This window comes from Paroedura picta, chromosome 5 (assembly GCF_049243985.1).
Source record: "Paroedura picta isolate Pp20150507F chromosome 5, Ppicta_v3.0, whole genome shotgun sequence".
NCBI lineage: Eukaryota > Metazoa > Chordata > Lepidosauria > Squamata > Gekkonidae > Paroedura > Paroedura picta.
The window spans coordinates 107,297,952-107,320,155 of NC_135373.1; the positions used below are offsets into that span (position 1 = coordinate 107,297,952).

A 22,204-nucleotide genomic window follows, 5' to 3' on the forward strand; every position below is an offset into this window, starting at 1 on the left:
CTGGCCAATCACAAAGCGGCCTGCTTGCTGACCCGGAAGACGTTCCTCTCCTAGCAACAGCTACCCGGAAGCTCTGAGCCCTGACAAATTCTTCGCGGGAGACGACGGGGCGGCCTCGGGGGGATCTCGTGGGTGTCTGAAGTGGAGGGTCCCTCGTGGAGGGCTGCCTTTTTGGCCGCCTTTTATTCCCAAAGTGCTCCAGGCCCCGTGCGAGGGCTGCCCCGCGTCAGGTTCCAGGTGTGCGGCCAGGGGAGAAGTGCAGTTTTTAAAATCGCTTTCGGGAGGCTCGGCCAGCGTGCTGCCTTTTGCTTCGGAGTGGGGAAGGGAGTCTTTTGGGGGTGTTATTTAAAAGGCTTGTTCTTGGTTGCTTGAATAGCTCTGTGATTTATATATTTTTAAATTAATACTCTTCCTCGCCTTAGCTCCTTGTTGCTGACGAGTGGAGCGAGTTTACGAACACTTCCAGCAAAGCAAGCGTAAGCAGAAGAATTTGGAATTGTAGATTAAATGCGGGATGAAGTCCTGGGCAAACACAGAAAAAAGTTGTTCTGCAGGGATGGCTGTAATACAGTTTTCAAGGCGTCACTGAGTACAATGGGATTTATTTACAAGTAGAAGATCTGTTTAGGATTGTTCTTATGTTGTTTCTGGGAAGTGCATGCAGCAATTAAAAAGAGGTCTCATTTTTTATGTCATGTTTATGCTCATTAGTTTGCATGGAAGCTTCTTTAATTCTTTTTATCACTGGGCCATAAAGTCCAGGATGATTTGGACGGTGGAGAGGAGAGAGATGTTTTAATTAGTTTGAAGATTGGAAACAGATTAATTCTGTAAATGGATTTTGTTTCGCTTTGCTTTACATCCCTATCTTAGTTCTTAAACGCCAGATGTGCTGACCTCTGTAAACTTTATTCTTAAATTGTTTGTTTAACTTGGTTATTAACTGCTGCTTCCTGTACTGTTCACAGCAAAAAAATCACGTTGGAATGAGGGAATAGACCTTTATGCTCTATATTCTTGTGAAATGATGTAATTTATATGCAACTGGCTGACACACAACATGAAACTGTATCTAGACATAGCTATCAGGAAGGCACATTTTCCCATGGTGGTCACATTTCCCTACCATCCTAGTCATTTACTCAGAAGTAAGTTCCACTGATTCCATTGTTTACTTTGAACAAGTATGCCTTGGATATGGTCCTAATGTGTTTAAGGCTGCAGTTAGTGTAGAGTCAGTTTCATTGAACTTACTGGGTCTTGTAAGAAAGTGTGGATAATATTGGGCTGCAAGTTGTCTAACCCAATGCATTTATTTTTGTTCTTTTGTCACTGAAGAATCTACACAAGCTGGACCATTGCTAAGTTGCGAGAAGGAATCTGAGTCCTTCTATTGAAGATGAAGCAGGAGTCTTCCCGAAGTCCTTCCTATACTGTGGAATGTGAGGACTATGTACATGTAGTGGAATTCAACCCGTTTGACAATGGGACTCCAGAAGCATTAATAGCATATGGAGGCAATAATTATGTGGTTATTGGGCGCTGCAGCTTCCAGGTGAGTTTGCTTGATAGCTCTGTCACTGTTACAGAGAAACCTGCAAAGGCTGTCTTTTGTAAGACTAGGGCTAAAAATGTAAACATTTAGGACAAAAGTTATAATTAAAGTCTACTGAAAACTGAACTGGTATTTACAATCATCAGACCCATATTTGTTAATATTATAATACTGGTCAAAGCAATCAGAAACCATGGGTAGAAAGCCATCATCTACAAAGTGCACCAAATGTACTAGATTGTGTGATGTAGTTCTTGTTCAGAAGAAAGCTTTTCATGGAGCACCCCAGTGACTGCATTTCCTATTTCCAGGAAAGTCTTTCTTTGCTTCATAATTCTGGAGGAGATGGAAGTGCCCCATTCCTATTGTGAAATGCTGGTGGCAGAATGTGAGGTAGTGGATGAAGCAGAAGCCCAGCATCACTTCCTTGGGCTTCCTCACACTAGTACACAAGGAACAGCCCATGTATTGTAGTGACTAGAGAGTAGACTAAGCCTGGAGGAGACTATTTTATTCATTCAGTTCGTATACCACCCCTCATTATGGGTTCTGAATAGTTGCTTGGGCCATGAAAATCAGTTGGTAAGCGATGGTAGCCTTGTATCGCTTGATAAATTTAGGAGAACAGAATATGAAACACTATTAATAATGTACCAATTGCTAGCTTTTTGGTGGGGGAGCACAAAATCGCCATTACCATTACCACATAACAGGCCCAACAAAATTGAGTCAAAGTTTATATAGTTTATCAATACCACAAAATATTTCTGAGGTAAATAGCTAACAAAAAAATACTTGTATGTTGTATATATTTGTAGGAAGAGGATGCAGAAGTGGAAGGAATACAGTATAATACATTAAGGACGTTTCATCAGGGGATCAGAGTTGATGCTATAGCGTGGAGTCCAGAAACTAGGCTTGATGCTCTACCACCCTTGCTGCGGTAATATTTCCATTATGTATATAAATAACATAGTAATATATAGTAGTAATATAGAGCGTAAGCTTGAACATTTTCATGTAAGACTTATCTTGTAGAGTGACTAGTAGTTGTATGTTTAAGAAATTGCCATGAAAGTAATGAATTGAAAGAAACCCAGTTACAATGAAAGAAAGCCAATTACAATGGGTTAACAAAGAAATCCACTATGAAACAAACTCTTCCTTAGTGTGAAATGGGTGCAAGAACAGGGAATTAAACAGTGCGTTGTTAATGTTATACAAGCAGAGGTACGATAGCATGAAGGTATCTTACTGTTCTCTGAAAAACCTGAGTAATTTGGCACTAGCATGAAGCCCAGTTTTAGGAAGATAGAATTCTGCTGAGGCATCTTGGCTAATTTGGCTTTATTTTTATAAGTAGCCTAATTCATCACATGTAATAGCTCACTAGGGCTGCTGGAGCCCAAGGAATAGCAGTCATTGGTCCTTGTGCGTTTCACTGCAATCACAATGAACACAGAAACGCAAGAGCCAAGCCTGCAATGTGCACAGCACTCAGTTTCTAGGAGGCAGTGAGGGCAGCTCATCTATTCCACATGACTTTTTCTTCTGGGTCTGCAAGTGTCAGGTTATCAGGATGCCATTGCAATTTAGTCCTTGGCTGCTGGACCATTGCTAAGTTGCAGGACTATGGTAAGAGATGTTATAGTAGTTTTGCCTTCTCAATATCTATAGCATTTTAATTTGAAGCAGAACGCTATACTAGAAGAAATGCAGTTTCAAGGTCTGTTGAATATATTTCAATGGTTTGCCTAAGAATCTAGATAGATCAAGAATGTGATAGATGTTTAAAGACATTTTAATGAAAATTTGAGACTAGATTTGCTATAAATATCTGAAAAGTGTTCCGAGCATTGGCTTATGATCCCGCCTTGAATTTCATTGCTGCACTTTGTCCTTTAAATATATAGCTTTCATCTGTTATCCACATAATACTACCGATTAACACCGCACATTAAACCAAATGAGTTGTTTTTCTTAACACATCAAATTGTCCAATTGAAAATGTATTGCTTTCTCTGAGAGAGGCACCAACTCATAAGTGATTTGATAAGTTCAGAGAAACTTACGAACTGTATATAATTTTGTAATATTAGGTTAATTTTAAAAAATCAAACAAACTTTTAGAACTACCAACTATTTTAAATTGCATAAAAGAGATGAATGTGTGTCTTTGTTTACTTTAGGTTTTGTACTGCAGCTGCCGATAGGAAATTGAGGTTATTCACATCGGATCTCCAAGCTAAGAATGAATATAAGGTGAGATGGGAGGAATTATAAATATTTGACAATTTTAGCTATTTGTTCATTGTTTTACAAGCCAGCCAGTATGCATGAAAATATATTTGAACATTTTGAAGTGTTGTGTATGTCTTGTAGTCCTTAAAAGCATAAATATTTATTAATTAAAAAGGGGGTTCTTGTGAAGTATGTCTGTTTCGTGCTCCTCAGTGTAGAATTTTAATAAAATCCAAAACAGATTTCTAACAGTCCCATAATTGTTCAACTCAAAGTAGAAATGAGTATGAGAAATGAAGCTGAGACAAATTATTTAAGTTTGCACTGGATCTGTGTGCCAATTCTGCAGCATTTTTTAAATTTGAAAGTGGCGAATGGTCAGATGGAAATAAATATGGCATCAGTTTATGTCTGCTGTGAAATCTTAGCTGCCCGCTTTACTGACAAAACTAGTTATCTGCAGCCTGCCATAGGGCTTTAACTACAGAGTTTAAAGTATCTGAATTTGAGTTGTTTGAGATTATGCTTGGTATTTATCATAGCAGTTTCTCCAATCAGCTTAGAATTTCTTTCTGCCCTTCTACAGGTGACTACCTGAAATTTGTTTCAATGCCCCTCCTAGCTAGTACAAGCCACCTTGGAAAAGGTGCATTCTTTGTTGCTGATGTTGTTTGTGCATTGCTTAGAGAAGGCAGAGTACTAGTGGAGGCTGAGCAATTGCACACTAGTCAGAACAATCATCTTTGGATGCAAACTTCCAACTTTTCTCTTCCTTGGAACACCTGCTTTTAATCAATTTTCTGAATCTCAAGTATTCCATTAGCCCATTTTTGAACAAAATATAGCATTGAGTCTGTGCTTGTAGCTGTTTCATTTAAAAATAATTCTTTGAGTTTGCACTTCGTTAGGAGATTTCTTCTCCTCTGTTCAAATAAGGGCTCTGTGCCTCACTATCTTGAGCAGTATAGGTAGCTGTTGATCCACACCTTGAAATTATTGGAACCAGTTTCCTCTTAGGGTTAGTCCTGCTGCTGTTGTGGATACTACTGTGAGGCTGTGTTTTTGTGGGATCATTGGGGAGTGTTTTGCTTTTCCTTCGCTGGAGCATATTGGTGTGGGGTGCGTGTCAGGCCCTTCCCTCTGGCGTCCTGCAGAGGTCTGTCTTGTTCCCTCCCTCCATTCATTGAGTATGTGGTGATGTTAGTTTTTTTTTTTGTGAAAACATGGTGTCAGGGAATTTCAGGATGCCAATTTTAATACAACTGTACCTCTCATTTGGCTCAAGCCAACTTTGGAGTCTTGATGTCCTTATTTGGGATCTGAATATGAATGACCAGATTCAACCTGAAGTGATAACTGAGTGCAAGGAATCTTGATTGGAAGGTGCTGCATTGCATCCTGCCAACGAGGACATTTAGACTCCTTTGGTCCCACAGCCTCAAATTGCTTCTGTGTAATTGCTGTATCTTGTACCTGTGGCTGCAATATTTCTTTTCTTTTATCAGCTTGTGATCTATGGAGGCTACAGAACTAATAATTATAATCTTGGGGTTTAATGTTGCTCTTATTTATTTTTGTTTGTTTTAATATTTATATCTATATCCTTTCCTTTCTAACAAATCCTATCCTTTCCTAACAAATCACAGTTTAAAGCATACAAAATGAAACCCCAAAAGACCACTACAGTCTATTAAAAGCTCTGGTGAAAAATGGTCTTGAAGTGCCCCCTGAATTTTACTAAAGATGGACCCCACCACCTCAAGGAGGTCACAGAGTGGGAGCTACACCAGAAAGTATGAGAAGGCAATTCACAACAGTCTTTTGGGGATATAGTGAAAGAGGCGGTCCTTTTGATATATGGGACTTGGTCCATGCAGTGCTCTAAAGCAGGGGTAGTCAACCTGTGGTCCTCCAGATGTCCATGGACTACAATTCCCATAAAGGCCATAGCTAGGGCTTTAAATTGAGCATGAAAACAAACTAGCAGCCAATGCAGCTGTTTTAAGATAGGCCAGATATCATCCCCTCAACTAACCCCTGGCAATAATCAGGCTGCTGTGTTCTTAAGCAGCTGCAATTTCCAGGTTGTTTTCAAGGTCACCCCAACGTTGAGCTCATTACAATAATCTAGCTGCCAGGCAACAGAGGTATGGATTAGTGTGCTCAGATCAGCTGCATCTTCAAATGGAGACTGTTTACAGACCCAGTACAGCTGTCAGAAGATGCTTTTCAAGCAAGGCTGAGTCCAAGAGCACCACCAAGCTCTTAACCTGCTCTGGAAATGCCATCTCCTCTCCATTTGCTACAACTGGATCCAATCCTTATAGAACATCAGTCTTCCCAGCCAGGATTAACCTCTCTCTTGTCTGGATTTGGTAGTTTTGCTGTAGCCACTTTGGCTGCTGGGAAGCTTGGATGGTTCAAAAGCCTGTCTTCTAAACTTTGCTTGCTGCACCCCGATGAGCCCTATTCCACCTCTGGCAGCTGGACTCGCTCCACCCCAGGGGCAGTTTCATAAATATATAGAGGAACCTTGGATAAGGATTTTATTTTTATTTTATTTACACATATACACACACAAACCTATTAGGCATTTAAATCTTTTCCCTCATCGGTTTTTGGAAGAATGGCTTCACTTTATACTTGCAAAAAGATCCCTTTTTGTTATTTCATTTTGATTAAAAATACTTCTCCTTTTTGAGATGCAGGTAATGGAAGGCCACTCCAGCTATATTAATGATCTGGTATTTGCGCCTAAAGGAGGTCAGGAAATTGCAAGTGTGAGTGATGACCACACCTGCAGGTATGTATTCTGTCAATTGACCATAAATATAACTGAGTATCTGTCACAATAGTGTAAAACTTGTTGAGTTCTGGCCATATAATTTATTATTGAGTAGTGCTTGTGACTATGCAGCATTGTTTTCTGAACCAGAACATAATGGTTTACCATCACTTTATACCCTGTTATAAAGCTAGTTTTGTATGTATACTGATAATAAGTGAATTGTGTGCTATTTATTTTTAAAAAGCTCAGCAAGAGGCTTTTAAGGCAGTGGTCCCCAACCTTTCTGAGGTTGGGGACCGGCAGGGCATCGGGGCGCGGCCCGCAGCCCGCGCGGGCCACGCCCACGCATCGCCCGCGCCCGCACATCGGGCCGTACCCGCGGGCCGCGCCCATGCATCGGGCCGCGCCTGCGGACTGCGGGCCGCGCTCGCACGGGCACGGCCGGCCCTGCTTCCCTCTCCCCGCCCTCCCGCAGTAAGAAGCTTCCCGGGCCGCAAACTTGCGGCCTGGGAAGTTTTTTACTGCGGGGGGGGGGGAGAGGGAGCAGCGGCCCGGCGCCATGGCCTTCGTGGCCCGGCAGCGGGCCGTGGCCCGCAGGTTGGGGACCACTGTTTTAAGGTATATGAAACACAGAGCTGGCTTGCTCCTTCTTCTGCAGGATATCAATTTCCTGTTGATATCCTATGCAAAGTACTGACCCTACTTAGCTTTCGAGATCTGATGAGATCAGACTATGCCTTGCTGCCTTCCCTCCTTTGACAAATGAATTGTTGCAAAATTACCTTCAAGGAGCTTGATATATTGCTTGCCTTTAGTACCTGGTTTAATACAGGCAAAATAGCTGTGATAGGTTAGTAGTATCTGTCTACTACTTGCTAGTACTTGTCTAGTACATGAGTGCATTTCCCTTTGATTCCTTGGGTCAGTTCCCTTTGTGTCCTAATCTCCATATGCTAGACCAGGGGTAATCAAACTGTGGCCCTCCAGATGTCTATGGACTACAATTCCCATGAGCCCCTGCCAGCAAACGCTGGCAGGGGCTCATGGGAATTGTAGTCCATGGGCATCTGGAGGGCTGCAGTTTGACTACCCCTGTGCTACACAAATATATAGTTCCCTTTGTGTCCTAATCTCCATATGCTAGACAAATATATAGTTCTTGCATCCTTCTAGCACCTCCTTGCGTCACTCAGTTCACTGCATTTTACTTGGGCCTTTCCACCACTTCCTTTCTCTCTTAGTTGGCCTGTTTGCTCTTTGGACGGTAAGGACGGATACATACTATAAGAACTAAGGGAAGTGTTACGTCCAAGAGTATTCCAGATCATTGTCCCCCTTTGCTCTTCTCATTGCACTCTCTGCCAAAACATGTTCTGGGACTTGGAGAACTGTTGGCTGCGGCTAATGCAAGTACTTTTCTGTCTTCTTTCCATCTCTCTTTCCCCCTCTTTGCTGACTCTTTCAAAATACTGTTGAGCATGAAAAAACATGCCTTGTCCTAAGCTATGACAAATCAGTGCTTGGAATGGTGCGTAACTACCCAGTGCTGTGCTAGTGCAAGTGCTTCAGTCCTTCATTTGCCGTAAAGCCATGGGAATGTTTGCTGGTGAAGCTGCAGGCCGATGTACCCATTCTTAATATGTTTTTGGCAGCAAAAATAACTACATGTTGTTATTTAATTTGGACTTCTATAGTTCAAGAGCTTGAATTTTTCCCCCTAATGATCATCAAATCTCTGTCCGTCCCCCCATCCTCTTTAAAGACCTGAAATTATCCAATGTTCACAGTTATGTAGTAGAGTACTGTAGGATTTGGATGAGGATTAAAGGCTGTGACATAGTAAGAATATTTTGCTGATGCTTGAATTCCATTTCTTCCCACTTCTTGTATTTGTCCTACAGATGTGATCCCCCCCACCTTAGCACTTAATCATTACAATGAGCTGGATAATGTGCAAGTTTGTTTTCTGTTACAGTATCTAAGCATCTCACAAACAAAATAATTTTCTGAAGCAAATATATTACCTGGTGACTTAGTGTAATCAATCAAACATTGACCATGGTAATATAGGTTTCCGTTGCACATTTATACTGCTGAGAAATTGCTCTTGATAAGGCCAAGTATTTTTGGTAGTTTCTGGTAATTACCATATCCAGGAAAGGCCTGTCTCTCGAATGTAAATACTTTAAGGATGAAATCATTTTATTTGATCTATCTAAAAACATAGGTCTTGGAATTTTCTGGTACTTGTCCAGAAATCTAAACACTGTTAGGACAATTTCTTCCATTTTAGAAAGCTTCTTCCCAATTTCAGGATGGATATGAAGGTAGTAACGTGATGCTTCCTTCAGTCAGGTTTCCTTAAAAAAAAAAAAAAGGCCACCTCTCTTTTCTCCAAGGATCTCACTGAATACAAATTTTCAGAGCTGCCTGGCTCTGCCCTCATCTCCCGATCAATATACATTTGTGCTTCAAAGAAAAATATTACAAATTAATTTATCTAATATATTCCTCAGCATGTGCAATCAATTTCTGGTGTCTGATTACAGTCTCATTTGCCTGATGCCTTGTACTTTACTTAGCTTTTGTGCAATTAACAGAAAAATCAGTACTTTCTAACTATCCTAATTAAGGGAGGGCACAAACTCGCAAATTTCAGTTCAGGGTTTTTTGAACCCAGACAACCCAACCCCCCCCCCCCCAAAATGAACTGGTTTGTGCTGGTCCTGTTTAGCTTTAGAAGCTAAATATTGGGGGGGGGAGGGGGCTGAAAAGGCTTTCAACCATTTTGCTCTGGCAGCTGAGAGGCACAAGAGCCCTGCTGTCAGGTCAAAAGAGGTGCAAGTGATTTCAGTGTCCCAGAGACCTTGCCAAACAGCTGATCCCCAGAGGATTGGTATTTTGTCAGGCTGGGTGGGGGGTTTCAAACAGCTCCTCAGCCCAATCAGATCACAGGAAGGATTACCTCTCTTCAACCATTTACACACTGGGATCTTCACTGCCCCAGCTCCAGTGCAAGAGCACAAATCGGCGGATGAGGAGCACCAGGCCACATGCCCCCCCATATGGGTGCAGGAAGAGGTGGGACAACCTGCCATGACTAAATCTTCAGCCTGCAGCCCGGCATGAAACCTCCAGTACGTAAACGGTCTTCAGGATCACCTGATTGTCAGGCTCTATGGGTGGTGGCTTGGACACCTACACATACACACAGCGCGTCAACTGATCCCACAGAGAGGCTTCTCACCTTTGATCAGCACCTGCCTGCCCTGGCCTGCTCCTCTGACTGCTAGGCCAGGGTAGGGAACTTGGGTGTGGGTAGCAGTGTCAGGAAGCAGGGCATGGAATTGGCTGCCTGGTCTGGTTTCTCTGTCAGTCAAAAAAGCTTTGGCCTGGATTTGAGGTGGGGCAGATGGGAGCTGTTAGCAGTGTTGGGGAGCAGGGCACAGAACTTCTGTGCCCCCCATTCCTGAGTTACAAAAAGCTGATCCCAGTATCATCTTGGGCTGTGGGGGTGGTAGTTTGAAACACCCTACCACATAGCCCGCCAAACAGCCTCCCGCCCATTCTGGTCAGGCTCCTTTCAACCCCCCCCCACACACACACACACGTAAGCAGCAGCCTCACATGACGGTTTGCTTTCCTCCCTTCCATGAATCTTGCCATTCTGCTCCTATTGAGGTCCCTTATTGGAGTAAGGGCAGCCTTTCAGCTCTGGAAAGCCACACTGTTGGTGTTTCCAGGGCTGCAGAAGTCTACTTCCACTCCACTTCCTAGAACACTAATGGGCACTGCAGCATCTCTGCTGAACCGAATGCTGACTCCAGTGCAGCAGGTACCCGCTGGATTCACCACAAACCAGGCAAAGGGTTGGAGTAGGACCATACCAGTAGCTGGCATGATCCGCAGTGTGCAAGCCACCTGGGCTATTTTCATTGGGGGGGGGGTTGGTTTAGGTTCTGGGTTATGCCCTTGACTAGCCTCAGGCTTCAAAACTGATATGGAAAACACTTCTGCAGGAAAGACAATTAAAACCATCTGTAATTCAGTAATATTAAGGGTACTTAGCATTTATATTTTGAACACTTTCCATACACTATCTCGGAAATCCTCTCAATAACCCTGAGATTATCGGTAGGCTTAGACTGGGGAGTCTCTGTAGAGGATTGCACCATTAACCATTTCTATGCACTAGTATGTTTGATGATTGTATGTGTTTCTCTTGCATTTCCATGTTAAGAAATGGCATGCAAATCTAACAAAAACACAAAGGCTGTTCAACCATGTTTTTGCTCTCAGAGGACATTTTGTTACTGTGTTCTTAATATTTCAACAAAACATAAAGCAGATACAAAGACTGACGCCGAATCGTAAATCAGGGAAACAATGAGAACTTTCTATCTCTGCCTGAATCTCGGCTCTCTTGACTTTGGGAAGGGGACATGATGTTCTTTAGCCAAAATGATTCACCATTTTGAATTGTACTACAGTCTTCTTCCCCACATAGTAAACATGCTGAAAGTGTTGATTTGACTTGGAAAGATCTACAAGGCAAAATTTCTGGCAGTAGAAGAAAGGGCTTAGTCTCTAAATTACCTAATCAAGTAGATATTCTTTGTTTTCACAAAACTTGTAAGATTTTAAAAATAAGGATACTGATCTTTCCAAATTTGGAGGCCCTAAGATTTCTGCAGGGAAAACAAATACTTGATCTGTTGAAGATTGGCAGGGAACAACTCACACTGTTAATTAATTGTATTGACTCTGTTTCACATCCATTTTGTCTAGACTTGTGGTCATTTATCATTTATTTAAGAGGGTGTTCAGATCTTAATATAAAACATTTCAGTACCCTGGTGAGAAATGAACTGAAAAGGTTGCTAATCAAAAATGATTTTACAAAGTCTTTGCTACTCAGTGATTGTAATTATAGGCTGGGTCTTTTTAAAAAGTGAAATTCTTAGCTGTGTGACAAGTCAGTGCAAGCATCTTCTAGCAGATGGCTTATCAAGCCATTTCTTTCATTAATGCCTTGTTGTTCTGCTCAATGGGGGTCCCAATGCGGCTTTCATCCTCTTCCTTGCCTCTGTGCTAGCTTCACAACAACCTTATGAGGTAGGTTATCATTCTTCCTCTGAAAGGTGCAGCTACCTGCAAGGATCAGGCACATTCTCAAACGCATTCTCCGTGTTTATAACATCCATTCCCACAGATGTATAACATGACACCACTTTGCACTCAATGTATTTTTGTCATCAAATCTTTGGCCTTTATTTATGGCGTATCTGGTGTATACATGTTGGTTTGGAATTTTCCTCTTCTACGGGATCTCGGATTCATCTGTCAGTTCATCATTTTATCTCTGTCTTACTCAGGGGAATAAACACAAGTTTTGTGATTCTTTCCTTTACTACCAAGACCCCCACACTTTTTTCCCCCTGACTCATGGAAACCTTCATAACCTTTAATTTGAATGATGACAGGCAGTGGTATTCAGATCATTGTGTTCTGCTAACTGTAGTTATTTATTCATTTGTTTGCCTTTATTTATTTATTTTGTTATATTTATATACCGCCTTCCCCTGATGCTTGGGGCAATTTACATGGAAAGAATTATACATTGACCTCAGTTCTGCCCAGAAACTAGAATATAACAGTGGTAATAATAATAATAATAACAGAAGATAACAGTTTAATGGAATAGTAGGTCCATGGATTCCAGGGAGGGAGGCTCAGGGGTCCAATATGTGTTGTTGATTCTGGACAACTTCAGCCAAATTTGAGGTCAAAAAGGCCTCACCTATGACATCGTTTCCTCATGCTTCTCTCCGATCAATGTGGAGACTTGGTCCATTGCCCCGTTCCGTTCTTCTGCAGCCGGCGCTTCTCTATGCATAAAGGCTCTTTGAAAACGATGGTCTTGCGCTTCCAGAAGTGGTAGCAACAGAGGAAAGCCTCTGCAGCCACCAGAGGCAAACACGAGGCTGGCCGTGTCAGCAGATCCCAGCTAAGATTGTTTCCATTGCATGGGCATCCATGAAACAAGGTTAAAGTGAACAGGGTTTGGCAGGTTTTTCAGCATTTGTGTTATTTCTTTTTAATAGGGTCTGGGACTTGGAGGGAAATGTGAGAGCCTGTTTTGTTCTACGTTCTGCTGGAATGAGTGTGGGTTGGCATCCCGAAGATGCATTCAAGGTGAATACTCTACCGATAATTTTCTTTTAGTCATATGCAGATAGATTTAATGGAGTAGTAATAGGTTAGAAAAATGCAACTTATCTGAGTTCTACTATGTGTATTCAGTTTTGCTGCTAGGAGAACATTTCCTCTTGCCCTTGGAAAGCTGGAGTAGAGGAAACAAGTGCAGGTGTTTTTGGAGTAAACATCTGCCTTTGACCCGTTTCAGTGTGGATTTTAGCCGGGGTTGCACAGGAAGTTGGATGAGATGAGGTCCCTTCCAGTTCTGTGTATCTATTTTTCCAAGAACTGTTGTAACCTATTTGTTCACTTTTTGTAGCTGATGGTTGCAGAGAAGAATGGAACCATACGATTCTATGATCTTGTGACCCACCAGGCCATTTTGTCCCTCACCACTGGTCAGACTCCCCTGATGTCAGCACACTGGTGTTTTAAAAATACTTTCAAAGTTGGAGCGGTTGCTGGAAATGATTGGCTTATCTGGGATATTTCTCGATCTAGGTATTGTCATCAAACACGTTCTACTCTAATACTTCATCTAACCCTGCATGCTTGTTCCCTGCTTGATCTTCCCTTTTAGCCCACTGCAAAACTCCATAACATCAAAGAAAAAATAAGGAAAATGCGTAAATATTTGGGTGATAGTATTTTCTGGCTGTCTTCCAGCGAGAGTTTTGCTATTTTTTGACTCTGTCAACCTATCAGTCATCTTTGCAGACTGCACTAGCCTGGTGGAATGAGTTGCCAACTGAAACTGGGGCCCTTTCAGAGCTGACACAGTTCCAAAAGGCCTGTATGGTGGCACTCTTCCGCCAGGCATGTGGAACACTGGCACTGACCAAACTGAGAGTGAAAAACAAACCTGTCTGCTGCTGCTGCACCTGCATAGCCATGGAGCAGTCTAGTAGGATACCAGTCAAATCTGTAGGCAATTGGCGTAGGTGCAAAATGCTCCTTTTTAGGGGCTTATTTCTCCCACCCTCCCTGTCCTTAATCTGAACCCCTCACTAAAGGAAGACATGGGCTTTCCAGGATGTATTTCTTTTCTTCTTGGTGGGCTGGGGCAATGTTTGGGTGATTTTGTTGGGTATGGGCAAAGTGACACCCGAGGTGTACTTGCATACATTGGTTGGCTGCTGCCATATATCATTGGCATTGCCCCTTCATGATTGGTGGCTGTTGACAGTGCTACTGTGGGGACCAGCACAATTCTGATTTGAGGGGAAAAGAAGAGGGCAAGAAGCCAGATGACAGGTAGGACTGCCAGTATTGATTGCAAATTCATCTTTTGCCTTGTGGATCTTGTAATTTAACTTGCTGTATATTTACACCTTGGATTACCCGGATACAACAAAGAAAGGTTAGATGCTATCATCACTTTTAAAGCTACACTGAAGCATAGCGTTTTCATGCTGTCATCAGTTTTATAAATAAGGATTGGAGCATTGACCCAATAAAATTTTCCTGTCTGTGCTCATATAATGAAGTCACACAGTCAAAAGATGTATTAACTATATAGTTTGGTGTGAACTGTGTTGTCTTCTAAAACTGAAGTGTGGTCATCACTTACTAATAAAATGATGACTTCTGAAGCAAACTCTTTTTTTTTTTTCTTGTTCAGTTATCCTCTGGAGAAGAAACCTGTCCATTCTGATAGAGCCAAGTTATTTAGGTATGTTTAGGTGTAGTTTTGTCCTAAATGTGTGGTGCATATGATTAGACTATAACACATGAAAATTAGTTAACCTTCAAAGTGCCATATTACTTTTGTTGGGCTTTTTGTCCTAATCCATAGAATTTCAAAGGGGGGGGGGAAGTACTGTAATGCAGTGGTCCCCAACCTTTTTTGGGCCGGGGGGCGGGAGAGGGAGGCCCAGGGACTGGGGGGGGGGGGGGAGAGAGGAAGGTGCGGAGCTGCTGTACCTGTGTGTTTACGGCCACCGGCGCCTGCGCCTCCCCCCCCCCCCGCGGTGCACCGAGTGGGGTGGAGGAAGTTGCGGGCACCAGTGCGCCGGCGGGTGCAAATGTGCAGGCACAGCAGCTCCACACCTGCCAGCACGCCCGCACCTCCCCCCCCTCCAGCGTGGTGCTCGCTGCTTCACGTCAGGGGGGGAAAGCGTGCCCACTGGCACTCAGGCACCCACGCCTCCCTCCCCCCCACCTGGCCGGTACCATGGGTCTGGTACTGAGGGCTTCACAGCCCGGGGGTTAGGGAACACTGCATGACCCTGATTTTCTTTTAAACTACAGAGGTATTGCACAGTTTTTTGTTTGAAGCTCTTCTCTGAATTGTTAGCATCTCCCCCGTTTCTTGTTAGTAATGAAAAAGAAATTGAAATTGGGAACCAAGAGGAAAAAAACAGTTAAAATACTGTGATTTTTGCTTCTTTGTATATCTGCTACTGCTCTAGATTTGCTATTTTTCACTCTAGAATGTGAGGTTGTCAGGTGGAAGTGGGCTGACAGCCAGGGGGGATTTAGAGGCATGGTTGGGAGCCCCCCAACGTGCTGATGTCAGATAGAAATGTTACATAGAGGTGACGCTCTGACTTCTGGGCAAGTTCTATGGTAGAATTTTGCTCAAAAACCAGAACAGGCGCTGCACTTCACACTCACGCCTCTAACCCCTGAAACTTGGAGAGTTGGCATTTATAGCTCTGCCCCAGACACTGCCCACCACAGTCACATGTGCCCGCTCCACCCTCACTTCTACATATTTCTGGTGGCCAGGAGCAGGCGGATGTGAATTGTCAAATGCTGGCTTCGTGAGCTTTGGGTGGGGGGAGCTGACACACCACAGTAGCAGGCAGCATCTGTGACAAAGCCACAGAAGTCACTCTGCCAGTTTCAGGGTGGATTGGGATGGATTCCCCCACTTTACTAACCCCTTAAAGCAGGCAGGAAGGTGCCAAAGTGAGGGTTTCCTTAGCCCCGTCAGGGGTCTGACATCCCTACTAAAATGCCTACATCCCAATCTCACTAAAGCTAAGCATTCTGAAGTCCCATTGTTTACTTTGGAAAAGATTTCAGCACGTGCTTGTCCCTCCCATTTAAATACTTGGGACTATGTTATGTATTCTGTGTGTGTGTGTGTGTGGTTTATATATATTTTCTCTTTAAGCAATTCTTCTAAAACCTTAATGGATTGGGCTTTTGTGCACATAGGTGGTCCACAGTCAATGAAAACTTGTTTGCTACTACAGGCTACCCTGGCAAGATGAACAGTCAGCTTCTCATCCACCACTTAGGACATCCTCAGGTAAAGTCTGTGCAACTGTAAGATGACTCTTGTTTCTTTCCCCACATTCTGGAGAAGACATTGCCGTTTGTAGAGGCTTCTGAATTTTTGTCTGAAAACAAATAACTAGTGGGCTCTCTGTAACTTGAAACCATCTCTGGGAGTATTGCCAGTGGCAGTGCGTGGAATAAAGGAGGCTTGAAGAGGCTAAAAAAGTATTTTCAAATTGGTATATTCCACACATGTTACGTGAAATCTAAAGAACTTGTTCTCTCTCCTTCTCTCTATTTAGCCCATCCTTATTGGCTCAGCAGCTGTGGGATCTGGCTTGACTTGGCATAGGACACTCCCGTTATGCGCCATGGGTGGAGATCATCGTATTTTTTTCTGGGTGACAGAAATGTAAACATTTGCATATGGTTATTGCCCAAGGGACTGGGAAGAAGCACATACTAATAAGCCACTAATTTTGTATCGCAGCAAAACGATGTCTTCATACAAGGATCAAAGCACATTTTATGTTTTTTAAAAAAAAGATTGCACATGTAAATAGTTCCATTAAATCAGGTTCTATGTGTGAAAGACCATTTTGTAATAAAGCATTGCTGTTTCTCCTGAGCAAAGATTTCTTCTTGAGCTTTCAGAGAACCCTATTGACTGAACTAGATTAGACTTAAAGTTGCTAATTTAGGGAGTGTGGGCTCAATCCACCTATAAGCCTCTGTGTTATTATATTGATGCATATGTTAATGTTGTGAAGACACATCTTGTTGCCTTGCTTCAACATGCCTTATGAATTCTGGGAACTGGGCTGCGATGTGAACCAAGGCACGGTTGGCTGAGTTTCTGATCAGCTGCTTTGCCAAGATGCAAAATGCACATTTTCTGAAAGGCACTCTATACACCATTTCCCCAATATTCTATTGTGGGTAAAAGGTTGCATTGCAAGCAGCATTTCTTTACACAAAGAAGAGAAGAGAGATCAGATCTTTGTTTCCAATACAGAACTAAAGCCAATTTTCAATAACTATATGATCAATGAGAAGGTTATAATCATTTCTTTCATCTACTCTTCCATCAGAGCCAGTGTGGTGCAATGTTTAGACTAGGATCTCTGGCTGACCCAGGTTTGAATCCCTGCTCTGTCATAAAAGTTCACTATGTGACTTTGGGCCATTCATTCTTTCTCAGCTCAGCCTACCTCAAAGAGTTGCTTTGGGGATAAAATGGAAGAGGGGAGAATAATGCTGTAAACAACTTTTGGTCCTGTTGGGAAGAAAAGCAGAGTATGAATAAATAAGTCTCATTTTACAGCCTTCTGAATTAGAGCCAGTGTGCTGTAGCAGTTAAGTGGGTGGTGGTGGGTTTCTATGGAAATTTTTTAAACAGTGGCTGGATAGCCATCTGACAGACTGATTCTATGAAAGTTCAAGGGGGTGGCAGGTTACAATGGATGAGAGATAGGGTTATGAGTGTCCTGCATAGTGCAGGGGGTTGGACTAGATGACCCAGGAGGTCCTTTCCAGCTCTATTATTCTACTATCCAGAAAGCCCGTTGCACCCAGGGATACAACAGGCACTAGTGGGGGGAGGGCAGAGGGGCAACAGTGTCGCCCTACCTTCATGGGGCAGTGTCCGCGTCAGCAAGGCAGCCCGCAGGCATCTTGGCTGCTGTTTGGCTTGGGCAGCAGGCCGGGAGGGAGCATGCACAGAGGAAGCGGGCTGCGCTTCTGCCAGGTGGCTTGCTGGCACTGCGGGCTCTGGCTGCCTTTTATGCAGCTCGGCCACCTGCTTGCTCAGCTGGCAGCCCCCTGATCTCTTCCCTTGTCCGGGGGTGGCTGATGCAGCGGGGGCTCCTTTGCATTGTGGCCTCACAATGGCCCCTGCCCACCCACCCTGCAGGGGCGACTGCTGGGACACAGCCGGTCAAAGCGCGGGGGAAGGGCACTCCCCAATCCACCCGCATGCGCCCTGCTGCCCGCACACAATACCACAGCAGGGGGGACGTGACTGCTCCTCCAGCCCCGCACAACGGAGGACTGCAGCCAGCTCGGCCAGTGTCACAGTGGGAGGAGGAGGAATGGCGGGCGGGACCAAGGTTGGGGGCAGGTGGCCAGACTGGTGTGCGTGCGGAATGGCGGCCTAGTCAAGGCGCTGCAGGTCTGCTGCCCTCCACTGCTGGGAGCATCTGGCTGTGAGACTGGCCGTACCTAGATTGGCCCGCTGTGCGAGAAACAGTGTCTGGACACCAGACTTGTCCCAGATACTGCCCAGACAATGGACCCCCCTTAGTCCCATTTCCCAAATATATCAAGGCACTAATTGGTTACAGATGATTCTATGATTCTAAGAGCAGTGGCTTCTAAGCTGGCGAGGTGGATATGATTCCCTGCTCCTCCACCTGCTGACAGTTGGGTGCATAGTCATAGCCCCAATAGCACTGTTCTCACAGAGCAGTCCTGTCAGAGCTCTCTCAGCCCCACCTACCTCACAGGGTGTCTGTTGTGGGGAGAGGCAGGGAAGGTGATTATAAGCAGTACTGAGACTCCTTCAGGTAGTGAAAAGTGGGGTATTAGAAAAGCCACTCTTTTTACCGTTGAGAATCCCCTGAAATATTCTTCAGGCTTTGAGAAACCCCAGAAGTGCATGAATGGATGATTTTTAGTTTATTGGCTAGTTTGATCAAAATTGTTATTATATTGGGGTTTTATCTTGTTAACCGCCAGGAGCCCTTGTGGGAGTGGCGGGATATAAATGAAATAAATCAAATCATGCAGAATAGGGTTAGGTAGCATAGCTGTGAACATGCCCACCCAGGCTCCTCCCCTTTCTATTCCCTCCAGGCCCATCATTGACCATTGGGGGAGAGGAGGGTCAACATGACCGTATACAGTCATATCACCCCATTACAATTTTAACATTAAAAAAAAATAGATTAAAAATTCTCACACAATTGGCAAAACCTTTTCTGGGCCATCAAGAAACCACAGGGTTTCATGAAACTCTTGTTGAGAAAGCCTGGTTTCCACTGAGCATTGTTTCTTGTCTGAATAAAAGGACAAAATATATTCCTTATATACTTAACAGATATTGCTGTAGACTAAACCAGACGCAGGCATTTTATCTAAAGGAAGCTAATCATCTGCTTTCAATTAAGTTAGAATTACCCCTTACCAAAAAAAAAAAAAAGGAACAGTGTATGTCAGTGTGTCATGACCATTTTGTTATGCATTAAAATTCTGATTGTATTACTTGTTTGACTTGTTGCCACAAATATAAAACAGCTAGTTTAATACTGTGCATCTTAAGAATAGAGTGGGAGTATTCATTTATACAGATGTTGGTGTTCCTCGTGCCCACAAATTCTCCATTATTTGCATAACCTACAGTGCTCTGCCACAAGGTTACCATCTGTTTGCTGGCTGTTGCTCCTAGAGCTCCTCAATACAGAAACAAAAACTGATGTTATCTCAAAACTTCTTCCACTCAGGCTTTGTTGCAGGAAATGTTAAAACAGTCGCTTGAAGCATATTGTCCTTTTTAAAGCAGGAGTGCTTTTAAAATTTAAAAAAACCCTGTAAATGTGGTCATTATTAAGAACTATATGCTGTCTGAAGTTCTGACCATGTGGCTGGGAGTTCGATCCCAGAAGCCGGCTCAAGGTTGACTCAGCCTTCCATCCTTCTGAGGTTGGTAAAATCAGTACCCAGCTTGCTGCTGTGGGGTAAAACGGTAATGACTGGGGAAGGAAATGGCAAAACCACCCCGTATTGAGTCTGCCAAGAAAATGCTAGGGGGCGTCACCCCAAGGGTCAGACATGACTCGGTGCTTGCACAGGGGATACCTTTACCTTTATGTGAAATAATAAGAGAAAGACATTAAAACACCATTATCTAATAATTCCATCAATCCAATCCTAAGCAGAATTATACCCTTAAAGGCATTGAAGTCATTAGCCTTACAAAGGTGTGTCTCTGTTTAGCTTTGCACTGTAAATGTATGAGGAAGAAAAGGCACCAAAATAACTAATCTAAATGGTTCATGTGCTTCCTTGCCCCCATGTGCTCTAATTCCCTTCCATAGTTTCCCAACCAGACATAAGGAAAAGAGTTTGTTGGAAACCACCAGATGGGTAGAATCATGAAGTAAGAACTGTCCTCCAGAGTTATCTAGTCCAACCCCGTGCACCATGCAGAAAATTCACAACTACCTGCCCACCACAGTGACTCCAATCTTATGCCCAATGAGGCCCCCGCAAAAAAAACAGAACTGGCCAGCCTGGCTTTGAAAGTTATGTTGCCTCTCCAATATTAAGTCCACAAGGTTTTGAAGTACATAGTACAAAAACATTTGAAAACAATTAAAGCACATGTGCAATAAAATGCAGAAGATAGAGAGTCAATGAGAGAATACCAAGTGAGGCATATATCTCACTATGTATGCCCACTGCCCCCCCCCTACCCCTTGAGCAGCCTCCTACCTTTCTTCCTTTGCACCAGTTGCTTGCAGGCTGGATAAGAATCCTAGACAGGCTGGTTCCAGCCCATGGGCCATATACCTGCCCTACCAGACATAGACCCTTCTGGGGCCTGTCATTCCAGGCCCAGATCCCTTTTGGTACTCCCAGTGGGGCCTCATTCTACTCTGTGCCCTTCCATTCCAGGCCCAGAGTAATCTATCTAACTGTACTGGAAAATCCATTCCATGTTTTCTTTGCAACTCTTTTCCTACTGTAATGTATTCCAGTGGTGCCCATGCAAGCCAATTGGCATTCTTGCCTCTCCTTATTTCCAGTGGGTCTCCCACGGTTTCCAATGGGCATTCTTGCCATTTCTTTCAGTACATCCATCGAGCTCGTGAGCCACGGTTTGGCCACCCCTGGCATACAGCATGTGGAGCGAAGCCCTTTGAAATAGGAAATGGGCATGGGAGGCTTAGGCAGTGATGTCAGTACTGGAGTTAAACATGTTCCCTGTTTTCATTTCTCTGACTGGATTGGGGAGAGGAATTAAAATTATTCCATTAAAATCAGAAGCCAATTCCAGGGACTCTTGGGAAAGCGCAAAATGTGATCGGAAAGGAAAGGAGTGGAGGAAATTTGCTCACCTGCTTTAATCATCATGAACCCAGAAAAGAGGACAAGGACATGGCTGGGGAAGGTTATAGTCAACCTCATGGTCCTTTTCTGTTCTATTGTTTGGATGGGAATTTCTGCTCCCTTTCCAAAAATGGACATGTACTACCAGGCGGGACAGACCATTCTGCAATATAAGGAAGGTTCTGTTGCCATTAGGGGCGTTCATCTGTCATAAACCAAGCCAACTCCCATCCTCCACCCCCCAAAAATACTTTACCAGAATTCTGGAGGTATTATTTAAGCCAAATGCAGATCAGAAAAGATGTTTGGCTACCGGTATAGCTGAGGTCAAATAAATCCGATTTCTATTTTGGTTTTCGTTCAGGTATATTCAGCTTTACTGAAGGTCAGTTGGGGTTGCAGGTGCTGAGAGCTGCAAGCAGTCTGGGCAGGGGCAGGCTCCTCTTACAGTTTGGTTGCCAAGCAACCCCAACAGCCACAGAGTCCATTCAGCATTCTTAAAGCTATAGGTGTCGTTTCTGTTCTTTCAGGGAGTTTTGATTCCATGATGTATTATTTCTCCTCAGATTTCAAATGTTTTTCCATGCAAACTTGGGACTGCTTAAACTTCAAATTTGAACAGGAATTCCCCCTGGTCTGCCCCTTCCTCCATTCTGTTCAATCAATCATTATGACAGCATTGAGACACAGAATATATTTCTAATACAAGGACAGTTTCAGACCCCTCCTGAGTAGCTATGCCAGCCTCCAGGTGGGGCCTGGGGATCTCCTAGAATTACAGTTCATCTCCAGTCTACAGGGATCAATTCCCCTGGAGAAAACTGATGTTTTTATCACCTACCAAAGAGACCACCCGGGGAATTCTGCTGTTCAAATGTTTTGTCTTTTGCATCTTTTGTTTTAACTGGTCGGTTGCCTTGTTTACTTTCACTGAAAATGTCTGAGCAGTAAACAGAGAAAACAGTCCTGTTATTTGCTCTTCCAGGACTAAAGGTGCATAGCAGTGGTATACACTGGGTAGGTAATGTCACCCACCTGGCCATCATTTTCATTTATTTGCTTAGAAAATTTCTATGCGATTCCAA

The 22,204-nt window shown here is 43.5% G+C and overlaps 1 protein-coding gene and 1 long non-coding RNA gene across 6 annotated transcripts; one reads left to right on the forward strand and one right to left on the reverse strand.

The window, feature by feature from the left end:
- Nucleotides 1–13: 13 nt before the first annotated feature.
- Nucleotides 14–16,643, forward strand: NUP37 (nucleoporin 37). 3 transcript variants are annotated; one of them, XM_077339762.1, is made up of 12 exons: nucleotides 14–237; nucleotides 423–476; nucleotides 969–1,148; nucleotides 1,339–1,555; nucleotides 2,374–2,498; nucleotides 3,745–3,817; nucleotides 6,505–6,599; nucleotides 12,689–12,779; nucleotides 13,102–13,283; nucleotides 14,404–14,454; nucleotides 15,948–16,041; nucleotides 16,313–16,643. In XM_077339762.1, the coding sequence occupies exons 4-12, from the start codon at nucleotides 1,400–1,402 to the stop codon at nucleotides 16,424–16,426; spliced, it is 981 nt and encodes a 326-aa protein (XP_077195877.1). In that variant the 5' UTR covers nucleotides 14–237; nucleotides 423–476; nucleotides 969–1,148; nucleotides 1,339–1,399; the 3' UTR covers nucleotides 16,427–16,643. The 3 variants fall into 3 exon arrangements, with proteins under 3 accessions (XP_077195877.1, XP_077195876.1, XP_077195874.1); XM_077339761.1 differs by lacking the exon at nucleotides 969–1,148; XM_077339759.1 differs by lacking the exons at nucleotides 423–476; nucleotides 969–1,148 and having other exon boundaries at nucleotides 72–237.
- LOC143838456 (uncharacterized) lies at nucleotides 16,285–21,556 on the reverse strand. 3 transcript variants are annotated; one of them, XR_013231391.1, is made up of 4 exons: nucleotides 21,376–21,556; nucleotides 21,128–21,282; nucleotides 17,222–17,286; nucleotides 16,287–16,407 (listed from the first exon to the last, which is right to left on the reverse strand). It is a non-coding gene; the product is annotated as an uncharacterized LOC143838456 (long non-coding RNA). The 3 variants fall into 3 exon arrangements; XR_013231392.1 differs by lacking the exon at nucleotides 17,222–17,286 and having other exon boundaries at nucleotides 16,285–16,407; XR_013231393.1 differs by lacking the exon at nucleotides 21,128–21,282.
- Between the last annotated feature and the right edge of the window lie 648 nt (nucleotides 21,557–22,204).

Coding starts and splice junctions, on each gene's coding strand:
- NUP37 (XM_077339762.1), top strand. CDS start 1,400: ATGAAGCAGGAGTCTTCCCGAAGTCCTTCCTATACTGTGGAATGTGAG. Junction 1,556..2,373: donor TTGGGCGCTGCAGCTTCCAG/GTGAGTTTGCTT, acceptor ATATATTTGTAG/GAAGAGGATGCAGAAGTGGA. Junction 14,455..15,947: donor GATAGAGCCAAGTTATTTAG/GTATGTTTAGGT, acceptor TTGTGCACATAG/GTGGTCCACAGTCAATGAAA.